The sequence below is a fragment of the Meleagris gallopavo genome, chromosome 3 (genome assembly GCF_905368555.1).
Source record: "Meleagris gallopavo chromosome 3, MGAL_WU_HG_1.1, whole genome shotgun sequence".
In the NCBI taxonomy this organism is placed as follows: Eukaryota; Metazoa; Chordata; class Aves; order Galliformes; family Phasianidae; genus Meleagris; species Meleagris gallopavo.
The window spans coordinates 60,770,491-60,786,224 of NC_139406.1; the positions used below are offsets into that span (position 1 = coordinate 60,770,491).

Below are 15,734 nucleotides of genomic sequence, written 5' to 3' on the forward strand. Positions count from 1 at the left end.
GTGGTCTGTTTGGTTTTCTGTTCTGGTTTGGTTTTATTATTCATAAATACATTCAGTTGAAAGCGTTGGTTTGAGGGAAGTCTGATAGGACACAGATGAGCAGCCAGAGTCCTGAGGGAACTGGCTGATATGGTCACTGAGCCGCTCTCAATGATATGTGAGAAGTCATGGTGGTCAGGTGAAGTCCTCGGTGACTGGAAAAAAGGCAATGTAGCATTGCTGTTTTAAGAAGGGCCCAGGAAACTATCAACCTGTCAGCAAAATTATAATTATTCTTGCAATTAATGATGTCAGCAGCAAAGCATTAGACAAGTGGAAGCTAAACCAGGATTGTTTGCTTTTTTCATTCTTTCACGTAATGCCTAAGTAATGCTGAGTAGCTGCTGTGTGAGGTGTGGGAAGGAGTCGCTGGGTAAAGCAAGTAGGAATTAAGATTGGAATGGGAAAAAGTCTGTGGGAGGAGAATGGTGGCTCTGTGCTTATTTCCTGTCCTTTCACACTGAAGTTTTGAGAAGTTTGGAAACAGCTGCACAGCTGTTCAGGACAGCCAGTGACTTAGATGAATTGCAGCAAATCATTTGGCAGCAAAGTCCATCTTTGTAATGGGCTGGAAGGCAGAAATTGTTGCAGTACGGTATATATTGCCCCCCCTTCATTTTTTATCCTCTCTTTCAGAAATGTCTGTAACTAGCTTCCTGGCTATGTGTGGGTCTCCTATCCTCTCCCCTCTTTATTGGGGTTTCTTTCTTATGGCTTTTTGGTGTGAATGTGTTCCTTTTCACCCAAAATGCTCTGCTCATGTTATTCCTTCCATTCTCTTCCATGTTGTGAAGTGCCCCAGTCAGAACAGGACTCTCAAAGGCAGAGCAACAGATCGTGTCCTATTTCAAGCAACAAACCCTTCCACACTTCTATAGATCAGCACTCTTGTTCTGTATCTCTTTGCATTTCGTGACGACGCTTCTCATAGTAAGATGGTGAAAGTGGGGCGGGCCCTTCACAGAACCCTGAGTTGAGAAGTAAAATCTCAAATGGTGGTGGTAAATCCGAGGCAGGAGAGCCTACGTGGGAACCGCGACGGTATTCCCTTCCCGTTGCGGCGGGTACTTGAGAAGAGGAGGTGCTATCTGTGACTGATGGAGGAGCGTTAGGACTGACGGCGCGGGGCCGCGTTTCCCCTCACGAAGCGGCGGGGGCTCCTGAAGGGCCGCCTGGTGCTGCCGCCGAACTGCCCGAGCTCGCCAGGGGGCGGAGAGAGCGCCAAAAGCTTTGGGGTATGCCGAAGGGAAGCTCTGGGCTGAGAGGCGGGGTGGTCGTGATGAAGAGGCAGCTGGGAGCGATGGAGGTGGTGTTAGGCGCGGTGCCGTGAGAGGCAGCGGAGTGTGGCTCTGGGGGCTGCGGTGGCGCGAGAGGCTGCGCTCGGCTCTGTGAAACTCAGGGAGCGGCAGCGTGTGGAGAACACCGTGAGCCGTGGCATAGGCTGTCCTCGCTGTGCTTCGTGTCTCTGTTCTGTGGCCACAGAGCACGACACAGTGATCTCAGGGCGGTGGGAGAAAGGAGAGGCTGTGGTTTCGGCTGAACTTTAATCTCTTCTTGTAAAAGATTTGAAAGGATGGAACGGTAGTTGCATGGGATTAATCCTAAAGAAACTGAAAAATAAATCCTAATGTAAGTTCTCCTTCAATTTGTGCATAAAATGTGACACTTCAGGCCAGTAGAACGCATCTACCAGCCCACCTACAGCATACAACTGACAAGAAGTTCTCTGCTGCTGCCATACAGGTGCACCTCAGGTACCCTGTTCTCTCACAGGTCTGTCCTCCCAAACCAACTTCTGTGACCTCCTGCCATGAATCGTTCATAAATGAAGAGCTTTTCTTTCTCTTCAGCCTCTTTATGTTGTGCTTTGTCCTATGCCAGGTAGCTATGTCTGTGTTTGAAGGTTTAAGTGGTATTTCATATTGGTTACCTACAGAAAAGACAGATGATAATTTGTAAAATAAAGTCTGTGTGACCATTAAAAGATCATAGTTGGAAGGGGCCTTTGAAGGTCATCCAGTCCAGCTCCTTTGCAACTAACAGGGACATCAGATGTGTGTATACAAAATGTCACATTTTGGCCTTAGTAGTTCTACCTCTAAGTTCATAAGTTCTGAGATTTACTCTGAAAGCGCTCTGAAAATATGTGAACAACACTGAAGAGTATGGTCACATTCTAGACCAACTCTGTGATCTTGAAAGTTTTATCTACAGGAATAAGAATTGATCACCTGTATATACTGATGTTTGCAAGATCTACACCTTAAATGGATACTACAGGAGGTGACAGCAAATGAGGAAAGTGTAATTTAAGAAATAAATTATTTCTCTGTTTCATGTTTTCAACAACTATGACAGCCTTCATAGCTCTCTCTCTCATATCTCATATATATATGTCTTACTTTAGCTCCAATGACTGGGGGGAGTTAAGGAGAGGAGGGGCTAAATGCTGCATTTAATTTGATGGGTCAGGGATTGGGTGGTGCAATAATTCAGTAATAAGAAGAATAGTAGAGCATTTTAGGAATTTATTGTTATTGTAGCACGGCCAATTCTGAACTAATTCTTTCCAGCTTATTCCAGAATTCTCATTAAGAGTCCAAAGTCTTTTTGGAAGATGCACAAAGAAATACAGAAAATGAAGGAAATTATCCTTGTTTACCTTGACAGAAGTGGTGGCCTTGAGAAATTTGTGCACGACTGCAAAAAATACAACGGTATTGCTCACTCAGTAGATATTTTGTTAACATTGGTAAGTATTGTTAAGCAAACCTCTGTAATATTTAAGGCCGTTTTTGCTCCTGCAGACTCAAAACAAAGTTATGCTGTGTATCGTTTCGTTATTTCAATAAACCCTTCTGATGTTGCTGAATTGGATGCAACTCTTGGAAACTACGTTCTTCATAAGCCCATGAAAGCTGCAGGGATTTTTCAGTCAGTAAGTTTATAGTTGTGATCAGGGCTGACAAAAATAATCCTTTTCTATTTTAACTAGATTTTCCTTTCTAAAGTGAAGTTATTTTTCAATTACAGGTATGTTTCATAGCTATTAAGACATTATCATTAATTGAACAATTACAGACGGAGGCCCAAGTGAGTCTACATTATTTCCCCAGTTAGATCTTAAATCTTTTAAGTCAGGTGAAGTATTAACAAAGATTATTTTTTTGTATTAGTTTCTCAGCCTTTATTTTCCCTTTGGTTGCATTATCCTTTGTACTGAGAATAAGTGCAAGTCTCACCTCAACATATTGCAAGAATCCTGGCATAACTGATGGAATTGTTTTTCTACTTAATACGTTTCTGACTTTTTCTTTTCCTAAAAGCTATTTATACACCATGTTGCATTTCTTCATGTAAGTACATTGAATTTATAAACAGCATTTTGAAATAAAATTATATAGATTAAATATACTGATATCATTGTGTCTCTTGTTAGATAAGCATACTGCTGAAACCAACACATTTGCCACCATTACCGAGTTATGTTCTCAGTCTTTCTGCATTTCCATTTAATTACACATCTAAGAGATTTTATATGTCTGAAGGAATAGTGATTGCAATGGGAACTGTCACAAAATACACTCAAGGAGCAAGATTTCTTTGCACCGGGGAAACCTGTCCATTCTCTGAAGGTAATAGTAGAAGAAATTAATACTATTTCATAGAACTGTAGTATCACCAAGGTTGGAAAAGACCTCCAAGATCATCCAGTCCAACCATCCACCTGCCACCAATATTTCCCCACTAAACCACATCCCTCAGTACAACATCTAAATGTTTCTTAAACACCTCAGGGACGGTGACTCCACCACCTCCGTGGGCAGCCCGTTCAGTGCCTGAAGAGCTCTTTAATAATTTAGATAATTTGCCAGATTGAAAACCTATAGTGAGAGTCATTTTCTTACGTAGCCTTTATGAGCGCGTGCCTTTGTGAAGGCGCGTGTATACTGAGTGTATCTGTCCGGTGTCAGTCCCACACGGCACAGAATAGGGGCACTCCGCCGCTGCGAGTCAGGCCCTGCAGTCGTGGTGGGGAATGTGCGATGGGGGCACGGCGCCATCTGGCGGCCAATGTGCGAGAAACGCGCTTGTGAATTCGGAATTTCTCCGCCCAGTTTTTAGTTACTTCTGCGCTTAATGTGAAATGCAGAATGAAAACCGCGCTCTCATTATAAATGTTTACTAAACTTTTTTTTTTTCTTTTCTTTTTCAGGGTTTAGATACATAAGGGTGCATCTGCCCGGAGCTACAGAATCTGCCACAGTGAGAAATGACTTCGTGTGCAGTTTGTGTTCTTCACCACTGCAGGAAGATATGAAATTCAGAGTACTTGGTGGTAGGAACTGCGTAGTTTTATTTCTAGGTCTGTTATTCCCCTACTTCTGATACACAGTACATGAACAAAAATGGCTGTGGCCAATAGCAGTCATCCTGGAATCATAGAATGGTTTGGGTTGGAAGGGACCTTTAAGATCATGTAATTCCAACCCCCCTGTTTTAGGCAGGAACACCTCCCTCTAGACCAGGTTGCTCAAAGCCCCATCCAGCCTGGCCTCTTAGAGAGAAGGAAAAGAAAAAAAAGAAAAAAGCTTAGTACTTGGTTTTCAGGACAACTAACCTTTTCCTTGCCTTTATTCTGAAAGATAAACAGGTCGTTGAAATGATTGATGCCAAAGTTCTTAATGCTTTAAAAGGATATTCCGACCATAAATCGCATTTTAGGATTCAGACTTTTACAGTTTTCTTGAGAGGTATGCTGAGTTTCAATTCTAAGACTTGCTAAAAGTATTTTAGAAATGAATTGTGACAATTACCTGCATTTTCCTTACAGGTCCATTTCTTTGGATAAACTGATGACAGTCATCATAATTTATACTGAGGTTCTTTCTCTAAAAAAAATTAGAGGGGTGGGGGTTGTCACCTGCCTAATGCAGGCACAAATGATTGCAGAGAATAATATATAGCCAAACTGTGGTGTTCTCTTCTATGTTTTCATTTAAGCAAGATCCCCCTGGCCAGCTCAGCTGCATTACGTTCTAGTTGAAGCTTGTTTTTTCCTCCTTTCTACTTCCTTTGGTCCTGCTGTTTTGCACCCATTTCACGTGTTTTTGACATCCTTCCTCAATCTAGCTGGCTTCCGGATTCAATCAGGATTTTTGGCTTCTACTACCACTGCTTTCCACTGGAAACATTAAATGATTTCTAATGTGAATACCCAACTAAATCACAATTCATCATCATATTTCCAATAATTTTATCTAAACCAAAAAACATTACGCTTTGATCTGATACCCAGTGTCTATGGAATCATACAGCTCATCTCTTGAAAACTCACAATAGCTCCAAGATCACGAGATACAACGGCAGCACTGCATATATTCTTATGTTGGTGTGATACTGTGAATTGTGCACGCACTGAAATTCTCCTGGCTTCAGTGAGCAGCGCAGTTAGACAGGATCTTACAGGCTGAGATTCACACTTGGTTGGACACAACTCTCACTTCTAACTAAACGTGACTTCTGAAGAAAGTGCACAGAACTACAGAGCTTCCCAAAGCTGTGTGTGTATCTTTTTGAAATCTTTGTCATTTGTCATGTTTAATGTGGTCACTTTTTTGTGGGTTTTTTTTTCCTGTCATGTTTATAGGACAGTAACTGGAACCACAAGCTTTGGAATATACTTGCAAACAGCTGTCCATTTTCTTTTCAGTGCAGAACTAAGTGAATCATTCATTTTCTTTATCAGGAATTTACTTCTCCTCACCCTCTCTGCCTTCCTTACTTTTTGCACTACTTATTTTGAATGGTGTGCTTCATTTGATCCTACTCCACAACGGTAAACCTGGAATCCAACTGTTTTCAGCAACTAAGTGTGAAAAATGAAAACAGTTTAGAAAAGCTGACTGTGTCCTTAGCACTTTTTATTAGCTACAACATCTTCAGGTCTCCCCCACGTTTTGTTTTTCATTTCCAGATGAACTGGCCAATACAATGACAATAGGAAACCACTACAAGATCATAGGAATTCCAGCTTGTGTACAAAATGGCCCACAAGCTACAGCATTTATAGAAGTCAGTAGTGTACAGCTCTGTAAACCAAATGGTAAGGAAGTTCCATTTAGAATTGACTTAAAATTTTGAAAACCTTTTTTACTGCAAAATCTTGAGAACTTTTTGTTATCTAGAAGCCTGGACTGCAAAACCACTGTGGGACCTTCCTCTTACAGCCTGAAATGGTTCAGTCAGTCAGCTGAGAACGTCTCTTCCCCACTTCTCTTTCATGCACTGGGAAGTGACATGATTATTTACTGCAGTTCTTCAGCTTCCCTTTCCCAAATTCCCGTGTCACTTGTAAGCTACTTGGGAATCATACATAAAACTGACCCGATATTTTAGTTTCTTATTCCTTTCTTATCCCATTGGTTTTAGTAGATTGTGTCTGCAGCCTTTAGAGTAGTAAAATTAATAGCTGTCAGCTGTTTACGTTCTGAATTTGTGTTTAATGCATAACTATCTTAGTTCTTTGTAAGCTTTTGTACAAAGACTCGAATGGCAATCTATTCTAATGTACCTGCACTGCTCTGTTAAGTGCTTGTTAATCTCTGTTTTGTTTTACTTAGGTCCTTCTTTCATCGGTGAAAATTTTAAGTATCTACTCTCACTGACCTCAAGTTCATGCTGGAGGTTTACAGCCACACTTGCCAATATCTTTGCTTCTCAAGTTGTTCCACCAGGCACTTACAATACTCTTAAACTGGCAATATTACTGAGTCTAGTACAGACGTGTGAAATAGAAAATGCAGATTACCTCGATCTACTGATTGTGACAAGTGACACTCTAATAATTGATAGGTAAAGAGATTCCTTAACTCTTTATTTTTATTGTTTTCAGATAGTAGGACTGGTCCTACATCAAAAGCAAGAATTGAGGCTTAAAAGGAATATACAGGGTTCTGACTTGCTAAAAAATAACCATGAAACATCTCTATTTCAAGTGATGAATGTAGGATTACTGCTAATAAATACCCCTAACAGTCTCATAATGATCTCAGTAGGCTTTTAAGACCGACACTGATTAGCAGAAGTCAAACTAAACCTTTTTCTAAAATCAAAACTAAGGTTGCCCCAAAAGCTGGTGATTATGAAAGTGAAGTTCTCTGCTTTTCAAATCTTGTGTCACTTTAAGCCTTTCCATCACTAGCTTCCCAGCTACCTCAATTTTCAGTTAAGTCCTGGCTTGCCTGGGGCAGAATTACTTCAGAGAAGCTTACATGGTGCTATGCTATGCACATAATAAATATTCTGTTATCATTAACCTGTCTAAGTAGACATTACCTACATATTGGTATCAGTGTAACAGCCAATTTACCAGTGCTTACTGTTTAATCAATAATTTTATGCCGTTTCTTAGTATGAGAAGAAATCATGCTTTAACATCATAATATCATAAGGAGTCTTTGACTGTGGAACCAAGCAGTGCGTAACTGTGAGCCCAGGAATATAGTGTAGGGGAGTAAAAAAAATTCAGCACTCTCCTTTCTCAAAAAGAACTGGAGATGTAACCCAGGTGGCTGCAGCCTGGAAATTACCAGCCTCTTCTTTTTTCCCCAGATGGCCAAGAGAATTATGAATCCTCTGCCTTCCCCTAGAACAGGAATAGGCATTTATGGTATGGGGTTACATTTGGAGACTTCTTTGATTTCCTAGGTATTTTTTCTGTTACAAGCCATGATTTGCCTCATGTTAAAGCCATCAGAATTACAGTCCTCCTGGGGCTTAGAGTTCTGTATTTCTATTGAAGCGTACTTCACACATTTAGCCTTGACAGTGGTTTAAATTTGTTGTTGTTAATAGGCAGATCTTGATATATCTAACTATCACTACCAAGTGTTAAGAACAGTGTTAATTTAGAAAAACTGAACAATGTTTTGACAGCTTGTAACTGACAATTATTTAATCCTCTAGGCTTCTGAATTACAGCCTATGTCTCCTGCCTCGTGGCATACGACACCCATCCTCTAGTGACATCTTTCCTTCTGTGTCCAAAGATAAGCATGGAACTGGAAGTGCTAGTATTCAAGCTTGCAGTGCTCTGCTGGCTCAGGGTGGTATCTGTTACATAGGAGACTTATCTTCATACAAAAAGGATAAACTTGAACTCCTGCAATCCGGTAATTTCACATCTACTAACAAATGAGGGGACAGAATGAAACAAACATGTAACACCACAGCTAGATCTGTTCCTCAGCTTACGGCCCTCAAATGCTTGGAAAATATCAGCTATTTTTAACAAGCCTGAAAGAAAGAGATCAAAAATGGCAAAATCCTATAAGCCTATAGAGGCAAAACAAGCATTAACATTAGGTGGAATGAGAAGTGTATTCGTCAGCTTGCAGGATTTGTGATCTAGCCTTTGAAGGATTGAGGCATTCAAACACTCAGTCCTCAAAACTGGTAGAGTGGAAGTGCCAAAACTTAAGACAAATTCAGTGAAATACAATAATGACTCTTCAGCTAGTGTGCTTGGAACTACAATTTTTTCAAACTACATCAATCACATAACTGATGTTTTTTGTCCTCTCCTAGTGCTAGAGAGCCGGACAACAACACTGTTCATTCCTGGGAAGAAGTATGGAGAAGAGGCTGACCAACAAATGACAATTTCAATTCAGACCAACTTCTGGTCTTATGTAGATGTGGGTTCTTCCCCAAAGAAACATACGGCAAGGGACAGCTTTTTAATTGGGCAGATGGTAAAGCAACTGACAATTATTTCTGGTTATTGTTATTTCAGCTTGGGAAATAATGAAAACAAACAGCCTAAGTGACTTTAAATCAAATATCTTCTAAAATGAGCTAGCTTTCCCCAAATAAATGCCATTTATTTTATTCGCAATAGCTTTTGACAACTACTACTGAAACACAATTATGTTGCTTATATTATAGATAACTCATTAGCAACTCTTGCACCATCCAGCATACGAATACTGAATATTACAGACTGAAAAAATTGCAGTGTTTCTAATAGTCAAAATTCCAAAATAACCTCATTTTCTTCTCTTTAGGACTTGAGTTTGATTCCACCTAATCTTTTAGATGTTTTTGGGCTGTTGATATACAATGAATTTCCTTTGTGTCAGCTGTCTTTTCCTGTAGTGCATCATGTCTTGCAAAAAGCCATTAATCCTGAAGCCATGCTGTACAGAGTCTCACAGCAGTTCAGAACACAGGATTATGAAGAGGTAGTAACTATTACCTAATAATTTAGCAATGCATTATACTTGGAATAATATAGAATCATATCCTAGAATGGCCTGGGTTGAAAAGGACCACAATGATCCTAGTTTCACACACCCCCTGCTATGTGCAGGGTCACCAACCATGAGACCAGGCTGCCCAGAGCCACATCCAGCCTGGCCTTGAATGCCTCCAGGGATGGGGCATCCACAGCCTCCTCGGGCAACCTGTTCCATTGCATCACCACCCTCTGTGTGAAAAACTTCCTCCTAAATATCATACTGTTCCTGGAATCAGAAGGCTCTGTCCTGATACGCTGACAGATTATTTTAAAACCTGTCAATATTCACCTCGTACCTCTGCCCCCTGCCATATTCCCACCAGCACTAAGAGGATCGTTGGGAAATTTACTTAGCTTCAGTTCTGTGAGAGCCAGCATAATAAATTCAGCATCACCTACCTTCTGAAAAGCATGCTGGGTCAACATTTCTATGAGAACAGCCCTCTAATACTTGCTTTTAACAAGAATAATTTACAGTCAGTCATAGAGCTTAGTGTGAAATACTACACCAGTTAGTACTGGACTAGTATTAGGTCTGGAGGCCCTGCTTGAGGCAGGGGGTTGGAGCTTCATGATCCTTGAGGTCCCTTCCAAGCCATTCCGTGACTCTATAAAAAGTTAATATTTCATTCTAAAGAAACTGTCAGTATTTCTAATATGATTAACTTGCTATAGGGAACCTGCTAAAGCAGGTTCATTTCCCTTCCAATCCTGTAATTCTGTAACAGGTAATTCAGCCCAGTACCTAAAATCTACTCTTATGCACAGCTGAACAGTGACAAGCATTTTTACAAAAATTGATGGTGAAATACACTGTTCTACCTCTACTACTAAGCCAGTATGTTAAAAGATGTGAAAAAATGTTTATTATTTATTTTCCACAGTTAAATGTTTAAAATTTCTACCTTCTCTCTAGTTTATTTTGTTCGCAAAGAATCTTCATGTCCAACTGGGTTCTGAAGCAGAAAACCTCATTCAGGGCTACTATCTTGCAAGTCGTAGAGTGAGGAGAGATTCTCTGCATGGATCAAATTTATCAGCATCTGCACTAAAAATCCTGTATGTCCAATGCTCATAGCAACACATCTCAGTTTCCAATAGAAACTGCTAGTCAGCTCAATTTATTAAGTAAAAATGTAGACGTTGTTTAAGTCTGGAAAGTTCAAGCATAAGGAGTATCTTAACATTAATTAATACCATCTTATAGGATTGATTTTAAAAAATGAACTATTTAAAGAACTTCCTTAGACTCAATGTTTCTTTTTTCCTCATTAAAGCTGTCTAGAAAAATAAAAATGGGGTTTACATTTTCATAGCTTTCTCTAAGTTTTGTTTTTTTTTTTAAGCAAGAAGTGCAGTGTTACCTCTTGATTTACAGAAGTGCTTGCAACAGAGAAATATGCAATGTCTTCATTTCTGCAATTTTTTCAACTATTTCTGAGATGCTTACATTCATCTCTTAGGATTTCACTGTCCAAAGCTCATACTAAACTAAGTTTGAGGAAGAAAGTCCTTGAGGAAGATGCATTGATTGCCATCCTGCTGTTTGAGTCATCTCTTACCCTAAAACATGGTAAGGTAGTCTTTAATCTCAAGTATATCGTTTTCATGTTTTGTCAGTTTGAAAAAAGTTTATCTCAAGTCAATTGCAGTAACAGAGGTGTTTCATTTCAAGTGAAAAGCTGAGATCAGAAGGAAGTCTTTCAGTTGACTTTCCAGTGGAGTGTTCTTCAGTACTGCACATAACGAGTGCCCAAACAGCACCAAGCCTCTATCCTTATGATAGCACACTGGAGACATTGCTCCACTGCTGCTTTACCATCAGTCCAGGTTAAACCATAGACAGAACTCTTTCCCTGAAGAAAGGTTTTTTTTTTTAATCGTGTCACATTTGTTCACACACAAATTTGGCAGTAACAGAATCACAATGTAATACAGAAGTGCTAACTTACAAAATAAACTACTAAGTAATCTGCACAACAGCTTTTTTTTTTTCCTCTCCACTCCTTAAAAATACTGGCCAAAGGTTGCCAAGCCTCCTGAAGTCTGAACTGATTTCTTCTTTGCTTAGGTAAGTCAGCATTGTGCATAGAACCAAACGCAGTATTTCCATTCGACCTCAGTGATGAAAACAGCCTCCAACAGAGAGATATTTACCTATTGCAGTGCCACCATCAACTGCTTCAGTTTATTGGTGCATATAGCCCAGGGACTTACGTTAGCACTAATGAAGAATGAAATCTGCTGTGAGTCTGAAGCTTCTACTTCAGCCTGGGACTGCAGTTACAGAAAAGTAGACAACTGTTTTCAGTGCTATTTTGCAAAGAAATAAAGTATAGCTGATAGAATTTAGTTGAAGTTTCCTGGTAACACTGAAGAAAGACAGAAGTGATGTTTCTATTCTGGAAGGCCACGGCTTCAGAATAAAGCCAGAATCTGAACTTGTATTCCCAGCTACAACCATCACTTACCTGGATGGACAGAGACAAGTTTTTAATAAGGTAACTAACATTTAAGCCAAGAATGCAGAATATTGTATTTCATTTCAACTATGGCCTGTACTTTTCCCTGTTGCTTCTTTTTAAATGCTTTATCCAGCAAGGAATAGTTTTAATACACTACAAAAAGCAGTACTGATGTAAGACAACTTTAAGTTATTCATGTACCATAAATTTTAAGATTTATATCACCATACTGCTTCTTGCTTTATGCCTCAGTTTTACATTTACATACACTTACATATACATATATTTACAGCACTATCATATCAGCCCAGGATGTAGGTACACTCCTGCAATCTGAAATAAAGCTTAGATAAGGACATGGAGACAGGAGAGCCAAAAAAATTATTAGTAGGCCCACCAGGGAGGAAGCAGCTCACGGAGTTCCAGTCTAACTGCCTCACTGCAAAAATGAGTGTGAAGACTGATACAGTGGATACGTTCCTCCAAGTAGGGACTTCTCTTACTTTCTCCTCCTAGCAATGACGTAGCTGTAGGCACAACACTGGGCAAGTTTTACATCAGAGGCCCACATTCAACGCAGCAGCAAAATGTACAGACTTCTACTCAAAGATGGATAAACTGAACAAATACTGAGGGCTTGCTGTGACTTCTGCACAGGTCATGCAGCAAAATCATGGTGCTACCATTTACACAGCCTTAACAAAACACTACAGCCATTGGAAATATAAAGCCAGGATTTTATTTATATAAACACTGCATTGAAAATGAGCAGAACAGCTTCCACCATTATTATAAAAATAAATTTAGGCAAGAGAACAAATTTTCCTGTGTTTTAACCCTGAAATCAAATTTTGACTGCACTTAAATATTCATACCAAGTTCTAACAGTGCCTGAAGGGCTACTTCTCAGTCCACTCTCACTTGAACTTCATTCAAGCATTATTCACATTTTCATCTAAACTCTAAATCCATCTTACTCAACTTCTTCCTTTCAGCATGGTATTATAAGTTACAGGACTTCACCCAGAGCACATTCAAATCAAACAGTGCTTCTGAGAAGAAGGAAGGGCCAGCAAAGCATTTCCAAGTGCAATAGAAATCCACATTTCACACTGTTCTCAACCTGGAAAAAAAAGCCAAAGCATTTCAAATTTAGCCACTTTTCTATAAGCGTAATCTCATATGAAATTATACAAAGTTACTAACTGTATTACTAACTGTACTGGCATTTCAGATTCAAAGGTACACATCAACAACCAGTCAGATGGGTAAACGGCAAAGATATCATCATTATGCCAGTACAACTATTTCTGTAATAGACTTATCAGAAATAATTCTGAAAAGAATTCTGTTTAAGCCATATTAAGGAATACACATCCTTAGAAGAACAATATTCAGCAAAAAGAGACCATCTTTTTACTCTTTCCTCTCTCCAGCTTTACCTATGTGATGCTTTAAGCAAAATATGTAATTCTTGTAGAAGGATCACAAGTAAGAACTGCAAAGTCAGGCAGCAATCTAAAAGCATCCTTAAGAAACAGGCCACATCTTAAGCCACTGTAAGCTGGCACAACTGCATGCAGTAGCAAGCGTGGCTAGCACAGCTCTCTGAGCTAGTGAACAGTTCACTGGAGCCTCAGCACTGTAACATCACAGCAGAAAAACTTACCTTCTTAAACCCATGCTTCTGGAAATCAACAGTCTTCTGTTGGCTACACACAGCTTGAAGTTAGCGGAGGAAGTCATCTTTGAAAGATCAGAATAAATCCAATCAAAAATGAAAGGTTTTTCCCATTTGATTTGCCACCTACTGACAAGCTGGCACATCAGATATAGTGTTACTCATCACAGAAATCAGTTGGGTAAACGGCAAAGAGTCATCATCACAGTGCCAGCAGACAGGTTCCCACCCGCCCTAAGACTGGAGCTATTTTTCCCAGGTACTAAGAGCAAGGGGATTTATTAGGCTGGCCTCCAGAAATGTACTTGGTAAAAGCTCAGCCAGCTCTCTACTGTCAGGAGTTCAAATTCAAAGAACAAAAGGCCAGATTTTAAGGGCTATGGTTGTTAATTTAAAAACGGATAAAACCTCACCTTCTAATAGTCATGGCAGTAGCATGTGGTAAAGCAAACTGAGCTGCATAATAGACAAATGGAGTCACTATGTAAGTAAAAAGCTTAGTAGTAGGAAGTCAGTAGTAGGAAGACAGTCAGTAATTCAAAACGTATTAACTGGTCTGTGCTAACTAAGGAATACTGTCTAGCACAGTTTAAGACTTAACCCTTCATGCAAATGATCATATATCTTGTTCCATCAGTAAGACAATTTACAAGCCTTAAACAGCTGCAGAAATCAAGACCTAGATTTCAGGACACAGCTCAGAATGACTTCCTCTCCGCTAAGAACAGTGAGAGATACTTACTTCTGTCAGAATTCACGTGACATCTTCCTGCTTGCAAGGTAACAGCACAGAGCCCAGCCTGAAGATTCCTGATGCCAGAAACCAACTCATCTCCTCATTGCTTTTGTTGCCTAAAACAAGGAAAAGAAGAAAAAAAGGTTTTATTCTCCTGAGCATTCTACTATTGGGCCTCTAGCAAAACACAACAGCATTTCTCTGGGGAAAACAAGCCAGTCAAAAAAATATCAAATTAGAGTATTGTTGGCTTCACCATGACCTGGGGAGAAAAGCAGAGAGCGTCAGTCAAAATTAAGGTTAAAAAGATTGTATTCCGCTAACAGAAGAGTTCCAGAATGAAGAATGACTGATTGTAGAATCAGGCTGCTCCTAATGAACAACCACCACCAGGGAGAGGAGCATCCCAGCACAGTATAGCAAATAAGACAGCCTCTAAGCCCTTTGTGGACTGTGCTCTGCAGCACTGACTGATGGGTTTCCCTACAAGCTGAACTCGAGGTCAGCTCCTGCGCTATGGCCTGGCAGAGCACTCCCACTGAGACACGTGGGGCTGCCCCGACCCTTTGGGATCTGTGCCTGCTGTGCAAAAAGGGCACGGCTCGGGGTCACACTGCAGCACCAGCCAAACTGGGGGATAACGGTAATTTATCTTCACAATTAGGACATGCGCTTGCCAATCAAAGTGGCTTATCAGCAAAACCAAGTCTCTCCAGGTGCCTCATTTCTCACTACTTCAGAGGCCTGATGAGCAGCCTGTGAGGTCAGTACCCCAATTAGACCCACCTTAAGCTCACGGGTCACACTGCACTGCCAGTGTGGCATCAGCCTGAGCTGCACCACTCAGCACCGAGGTGAGGCCACCGATAGCAATCAGCCAGCTCTAGTGAGCAAAGCAAAGGCTGATAACACTCGCTCACCCCTCAAGTGATGCTTTAGGTTTAGTAAACGCAGCCAACAATTACTACTTTCAGTTTAGAGATCGGATTCATTTAACTGCCAGGACTGCACTCGTCAAATTAACTTGTTGACGACATAACTTAATGCCTTAAAAGAAAAAACAAAAACAAAAACAAAAAAAAACCCAAAACTAGAAACAACTCACTTAAAGCATCAAGCGCTGAGATTGAAGTGGAGCTGCAAGGCGGCATCAGCGAGCCACAACCATCTGCAACTACCCGAGAGCGGCGCGCGCCGGATACGGCTTCGGGCTCGTGCACCCCCAAGCCTCACGGAGCTGAGAGAGGCTCCTCCAACCAGCCGCTGCAGCACCACCGACCCGCGCCCCGCACGACCAAGGCCCGTCCGTAAAGCCCATCGCTGCTGCCGCTCGGCAGGACGCAGCTCCGCGTGCCGCCGTCTCAGGAAAGGACAACGTGGCCGCCCGCTAGCCTTAAATAGAGCGCGCGCCGCGGGGCGGGGCGGGAAAGGCGCGCGGGCCTGCGGGCACCTCTGGCGGAGCTGCGCACGCGCAAAATGTGGCGTCGCTGTCGCGCTGTGGTGACGGTGAGT

The 15,734-nt window shown here is 41.0% G+C and overlaps 1 protein-coding gene, 1 long non-coding RNA gene and 1 other non-coding gene across 3 annotated transcripts; 1 reads left to right on the plus strand and 2 right to left on the minus strand.

The window, feature by feature from the left end:
* Nucleotides 1-204: 204 nt before the first annotated feature.
* On the plus strand, nucleotides 205-12,159 carry MCMDC2 (minichromosome maintenance domain containing 2). The gene is made up of 13 exons (XM_085221222.1): nucleotides 205-2,977; nucleotides 3,073-3,132; nucleotides 3,479-3,674; nucleotides 4,256-4,378; nucleotides 4,686-4,793; nucleotides 6,017-6,145; nucleotides 6,663-6,894; nucleotides 8,008-8,213; nucleotides 8,629-8,795; nucleotides 9,108-9,284; nucleotides 10,257-10,399; nucleotides 10,804-10,913; nucleotides 11,412-12,159. Exons 1-13 carry the CDS (start codon nucleotides 2,657-2,659, stop codon nucleotides 11,576-11,578), a joined length of 2,139 nt encoding a protein of 712 aa, XP_085077348.1. The 5' UTR covers nucleotides 205-2,656; the 3' UTR covers nucleotides 11,579-12,159.
* A 362-nt stretch (nucleotides 12,160-12,521) lies between these two features.
* Nucleotides 12,522-15,696, minus strand: LOC104910352 (uncharacterized). The gene is made up of 4 exons (XR_792989.4): nucleotides 15,328-15,696; nucleotides 14,229-14,338; nucleotides 13,475-13,551; nucleotides 12,522-12,928 (listed from the first exon to the last, which is right to left on the minus strand). It is a non-coding gene; the product is annotated as an uncharacterized LOC104910352 (long non-coding RNA).
* LOC116216517 (small nucleolar RNA SNORD87) lies at nucleotides 13,623-13,701 on the minus strand. The gene has a single exon (XR_004159410.1). It is a non-coding gene; the product is annotated as a small nucleolar RNA SNORD87 (small nucleolar RNA).
* Nucleotides 15,697-15,734: the final 38 nt, after the last annotated feature.

Excerpts from the sequence above, each read along its gene's own strand:
- MCMDC2 (XM_085221222.1), top strand. The coding sequence starts at position 2,657 with ATGCACAAAGAAATACAGAAAATGAAGGAAATTATCCTTGTTTACCTT. Across the intron at positions 3,675-4,255 it reads AACCTGTCCATTCTCTGAAG|GGTTTAGATACATAAGGGTG; the intron begins GTAATAGTAGAA and ends TTTCTTTTTCAG. Across the intron at positions 4,379-4,685 it reads GAAATTCAGAGTACTTGGTG|ATAAACAGGTCGTTGAAATG; the intron begins GTAGGAACTGCG and ends TTATTCTGAAAG.